This window comes from Hippocampus zosterae, chromosome 11 (genome assembly GCF_025434085.1).
Source record: "Hippocampus zosterae strain Florida chromosome 11, ASM2543408v3, whole genome shotgun sequence".
NCBI classification, from domain to species: Eukaryota; Metazoa; Chordata; class Actinopteri; order Syngnathiformes; family Syngnathidae; genus Hippocampus; species Hippocampus zosterae.
The window spans coordinates 9,857,434-9,863,433 of NC_067461.1; the positions used below are offsets into that span (position 1 = coordinate 9,857,434).

A 6,000-nucleotide genomic window follows, 5' to 3' on the forward strand; every position below is an offset into this window, starting at 1 on the left:
TGCTTGCAAGTAAGAATGACTCACCTGAAGCTCCCCTTCCCACACAAAATCCCACTTAATAATCCATTCTCACAAGTATTCTTGTGCTGTATAGCTTTTTGTGTGAGGGCAGGGGATTTGACAGAAAAAGCACCTGTCACGGCATCAACACACACGCACTTATTATAACATCCAAATCCAACAATAGGAGTAACTCCTCAAATTTTCAAGACAGAGTCTTTGGTAAGTAGACTACAGTTGTCAGCATCTTGTACAAAGAGTCACTTGGAGTTCAAAGCGTCCTGTCTGTCACACTTGCACATTGACATTTAGTCAGATGTCGTGGTGGACATCCAAACGTGTGGTGAGGTTTCAACACTCAAGTGACATTGTGTTGGTAGGGTGAATTTTGATCGTGCCAACGTAGCTTCCATTGCTTCTTCGTCTTAACTCATTCACTCCCAAAGACGTTTTTAAACGTCTTTTCAGACTTGATCCAGAATTGGCTGGTACCGAATGAGTTAATTGGAGTGTCGTTGGCAGGCCTTGACATTTTACAACGCCTTGAACAATATACCAACGAAGAAGTGGTGTTGCAAATAAAATAAGAGGTGGAAATGTAGGACTTCAAGTATTGGTTTCCTTGTATCAACAGGATTTTTTTTAATCATTATACCAATTTTGTAATTGTTGGCTGAAATAATCGTAATTGAATTTCGATTCATTGCACAGTCTTAGTTAAACATTCTTAAAATTGTGACAGGCTGTTGTATTGTCATGCAGATAAGGGTGTGTTGACACGGCATAACTTAATGGGATAGTCTATGTAAATATAATATTAAAAGCGGAACTGATTTAATTATGTCCCTGTGCAGTTGCGTACCAGCGTTACCGGCATAGCTTGAGACAGCGATTTGGTTATCCATGACACACCTCTATGATACATAGAGCAGTGGTCGTCAACCACCGTTCCGTGGCCTGGCCACTTGGTATCAGGCTGCACAGAAAGACAGACTCAAAAAAATAAATAAAAGTAGCTTCTTTTTTTAAAAAAAATAGATTTTTGTGATGACATGATTAAGAATTTTGAGTGAAAGAAATAAGAATAAAACTTACCGAACGCGTATCTGATGCGTGACTTGGCGTTCTCTTACGAAGTCTCAACTATTTCGACAAGAGAACTTCTTCACATTTACTTATGTGGTGGTATCTCTAAAGTGAACTGGAGTAAATGGTGTGTATGGGAATGACCTTTGATAGGACCATCGCCGTTGCCAATATGACACGGACATGCTTCAGCCTGCTCTAGTCTACAAAAAGTCGATTTATGCAGGATGTGAGCAGCGCAATTTAGACACATATGACCAGTCTCTTTGTTGTTGGCACCACGGTGCGATTTCCTGGCCCTCTGGTGAACTGCAGCTAATTCTGGAACCAACAGGCATAAACGGCTACTTTAAAAGGGACATTTTGGTGGTAAAAGGAAAAAGGAAAACGACCCGACGGTGATGTAGTTATTCTCTGCAGAAAGTTGAGCTATTTTTCAATCTTTTGTTATTTTATTTTTATTTTATGTTACTGCGGATACGGTGTGATGAAGTAGTGTACTTCTAATGATTTTGAAGGCAAATTATGGTTATCGCAGGCGAGTGTTTTTCATTTTCTGGTGTCTGCGCATTGGTATCACTGCTTTTGCCAGTAACTGTGTTTCCATCAACAGCGGAGGATATACAGGGGGCTGCGTTATCGTCGATGACGGAGAGCAGCCTTCTCCGGTTCCGGCGTGACGCCTCCTGGAGGGATGGCGATCCCACCTATATAGACGCAATTGGGGTTCCTCGTGGCGTGCCAGATGAGTATAAGTTGGTTAACCAGATTGCTGCCGGTTGGGAATCCATTTTCATTTGGGTTACCCCTAATAAGAATGTTGACAGGATCAACTACCCCCACTACAATGTCCAGAAGCTCGGAAATTTTACTGAGGAAGCCGTTTTGGCTATAAAAGAGCAATTGGCGGCCACCTCCCTGATGGCGTTTCAGAACCGCATCGCGGTTGATATGCTCTTGGCAGAGACCAATGGAGTATGTGCGATGTTTGGTGACCAGTGTTGTACGTTCATACCTAACAACACCGCGCCTGATGGCGCCCTCGCCAAGGCCATTGGAGGCCTCCGCACCCTGACTCGCCAAATAAGGGCCCATTCCGGCGTGAATACGTCCTTCTGGGCGGAGTGGTGGCATAAGGCCTTCGGAGAGTACAAGGATTTGGTGTTTTATGTACTAATCTCTTTTTACGTGGTTACGTGTGGAGAACTGAAACCGAACGCTTCTCCTCGTTCCCTCCTGGTACCAGAATCGAGTCTCCTGTCTCCTCCTTTTGGTTATTCTTGAGTGTCAATTTGGACCAACCTGACAACTATTTTCTGCCTGTTGAATATGAAGTGCACTGTCACCACCATTGATGTTCTATGTACCTGCAAAGGTGGATCAGTCCCCCCCCTATTCTCCGTCAGTGTCATTTAAGTTATTTTAAATGATACTTTATCCCTATGGAGCAAGGGGGTGCTTGGGACTGCACGCCATCCCTCTGCAAAGCCAGAGGTGCGTTCAGGCATGAGGTGGGAATGCTGCTGAGGCAGATGGCACTCAACAGCGCTCACATTAGCTGTGAGGGCTGAGAGCTATGACCTCAGGAGGCTGCACGGGGGGGACGGAGGGTGGGGGCATCCCACGAGAGATATGTCTGCCCACTGAGGGGACGTGGGATGCACGGGTACGCTCACACGGCACGCCATTAAATGAGACATTTCGCTCCAATACAACGTACATAAAGCACAGGAAAGAGGACACAGATATACAGTATCCCACTAAAGGTAATTAATTATGGTCACAAGCATTCACACTACTTGGAGTGCCTCAAAAGGAGGCATTTTTAATTGATCCATTCATCCATCATTTTTAACCTGAAGACGGTCACGGGAGGGTGCTGGAGCCTATCCCAGTAGACGTCAGGCAGACCACACCTTGAACTAGTCGCCAGTCAGTCGCACGGCACATACAGAGACAAACAACCATTTACACCCGCATCTACACCGTCACTGAGTGGGAACCGATGCCACGCTGCCCGCAAACAAGTCAGGCGAGTGTACTACTACACCCTCTGCGCGTCGCAATGAAGGCAAAGATACCAGAAGATCCCACCATTTACTAACCTAGGAATTTCCAATCACATTTGGCACACGAGGCTTTCATGACAGATCATCCGATGTGCCGCAGGAAATTACTCAGTCTCACTTTATTGGTCTGAAAATCATTATTGATTTATCACAAACAATGCGCCTTTGGTCATCTGTCTTTGCCAGTGATGTACAGTGACAGGTGGAACAATGAAATGCCTTTCCACTTGATGCACAACGTACAATTACGCCGTGTATCCACGCGTACATTTTGGTTTGGCAATGTGCTGAGAGAGTTTTGCAATGTAAAATGTGGCCCTTAGATCAATAAACGTTAGAAAGCAATACTAATACACAATGGCAGTGCTCTCACATACTTCCATACTACTTTTCTTTCTACAAGAGTATTTTTCAGCATTCGGATCCAATTTCGGAGAGATTTATTTAGTCCATAGATAAAAATCTTCAGGGGGTTAATGTCTGTCAAGCAATAGCGTAAAAAGCAATTCCAAGCATCTCGTCGTTTATCTCAGTGCGAACCAAAGCACCGCCCCACCCCACATCCCTACTCCACCACTCAGCCTGGTCAGCAACAATCACAATTCAAATTGTTCACAGCGGTCACCAACATTATACAAACACACATATACAATAGATTCAATATGGTTTCATCATCCCTTCAATATAGTTCATTATTTTCTCGATAATGGGGGTGAGGGGGATTTTTTTTTGCTGCACATATTGCATTACCATAAACGGGGTCATCGGTCGAACCAGCATGGTTGATGCAAGTACACACTGTAGTATACCCGGTAGTCACAATATAGCAAGCCGAAAGAAAGCTCATGTCCCGAAAGAGACAGATAGATAAGTTCTTGCTTACGCGACTGACACTCTGCAAAGCCACAAAGACCAAAGGCTGAGAGGCGCCACGCAAGAGATCAAAAAACTGCCAGGTTAGCAAGTGTGATGCAGTTACTTCAAAGATGAGACGCTTATCTTAGAATGCTAACGAGTGTGTGCATTCGTTTGTGCCCCATTTGTTACTTCTGACACGCATTGGATCAATGAATGGATTTCATTCGTCATACGTATTGTGTTCTCGTGTTTAACTAAAGTTATTCTGTATTTTTCTGTTAATATTATTGGGTGCAAGGCACCAATTAATTAGATTGATATTCTTTCCTATGAGAATCATTGCTGTGGTTTTTGTATGATTCCTTTCTCAAAAGGCTTCTTCGAATGGATTAATCACGAGGTTTGTAATTTATGGCTGTTTTAATATGCTTATATTTATATTTTAGAATGTACATTCATTCATTCATTCATCTTCCTAACCGCTTGATCCTCACTAGGGTCGCGGGGGGTGCTGGAGCCTATCCCAGCTGTCTCCGGGCAGTAGGCGGGGGACACCCTGAATCGGTTGCCAGCCAATCGCATGGCACACAGAGACGTACATATTTTTGTTAAACATATCATAATTTTGCTACTGTAAATTGGGAATTTCACGATTGTGAGACACATAAAGGTGTTCTTATCTTTATTGACCTGTGGGGGGGGTCTCCCCTTTGATTCATGCATGGCAACCAGTCAATCAATCACTGAGCACTTTCGGCACAGACAAACTAAGGGCATGAAAGAGTCTTCAATTAATCAATGAAAGACGTTTTCTTGAATGAGGACAAGCACAGGAGAGAAGACGCAAACTCCACACAGTTAGCACGGATTCGAACCTCCAACCTCTGTATTCTACCCAATCGGCCAACTAGTTCCCTACATGTCAACTTCAATAAGAACTTGTGCCACACAGGTACGAGCGATCAACCACCTGGAGTTAATTAGGAGGACCGATTGAAACCATATTGAATCTTTTTCTTGAGCACACGACACCCGGCGGTGGCCCGAAGGCCGATAGCACTCACCCGTCAGCGGGTCGTACGAGCCGTCCATCTCCCGGGAGTCGGTTAAGCTTTCACGGTTTTTGCTCTTCATTTTTTTTTTTTTTTGGTTTAAATTCTCGTCTTCCTCCGAGCGCACCGGGAAAAGGAGGAGAACTGTTGGCGGGTCTCCCAAAGGAGGTTGCTTGCAATTTCTTTTAAGCGAATTGCGTCCACCTGTTAACGAGCCGCATTTGCCGAGCCATGGAGCTTGGAAACACGAGGCGTGCGATCCGCCGTCTTCTCTGCGTGCGTCTGGCAGCTGAATGAGCCGTGCGCGCGTCTGCGACCGCCCTCAACAGCGTTACGCTCGCCCCCACACCACCCACACCCGCACACACACACACACACACACAGATATAGATACACGCGCACGAGGTCGACAAAAGGAGCCGGTCCCTCGTTTTCTTAAGAAATGATGAACTCTGACAACTGCACACAAATAAACAATTCCCTCATACTTTTGAAGCGACACGTTGGGCTGTAGCGCATATCATTTCCCTCTTGATTGAGCCACGTCATATTTTATTTCATTTTGATTTATGAGACAAAAAAATCACAAAACACGCCACTTATTAAAATGTCAGATCGTGTACTTTGGTGCCTTGACCTATACTTTAATTCGTTTCCTGACGGCTTGTGTTGTGGGAGACTGCAAGATTAAGTAATAGGGGGTGGCGGGGGGGATCCTAAACCTGACTGCAGTGTCTTGACCTTTACGTGGTTTAATTATTCAAAAAAAGGAGTGTCTCTTAGACAATGTTTTTAAATAAATAGAAAATACGTTCTGAAATAAATTCGAGTGTGAGCATACTCCTGTATACGCACATCGCTCGACCAAATCCATAGAACAGACTTCCTGTCATGGTAATTAGAACATCACAACAGGTTGAGGATATGACGGTTTG

At 44.5% G+C, this 6,000-nt stretch overlaps 1 protein-coding gene across 3 annotated transcripts in view; it reads right to left on the minus strand.

Annotated features, from left to right (window-relative positions):
- LOC127610353 (Kv channel-interacting protein 2) overlaps nucleotides 1-5,413 on the minus strand; it is a 93,321-nt gene extending 87,908 nt beyond the window's left edge. The window contains exon 1 of one of the 3 annotated variants that reach the window (XM_052080378.1): nucleotides 5,078-5,413. In XM_052080378.1, coding sequence (XP_051936338.1) covers nucleotides 5,078-5,147 — 70 coding nt within the window. In that variant the 5' untranslated portion in view covers nucleotides 5,148-5,413. The remainder of the gene's footprint in view (nucleotides 1-5,077) is intronic. The other 2 variants (XM_052080383.1, XM_052080384.1) reach the window with 2 other exon arrangements.
- Nucleotides 5,414-6,000: the final 587 nt, after the last annotated feature.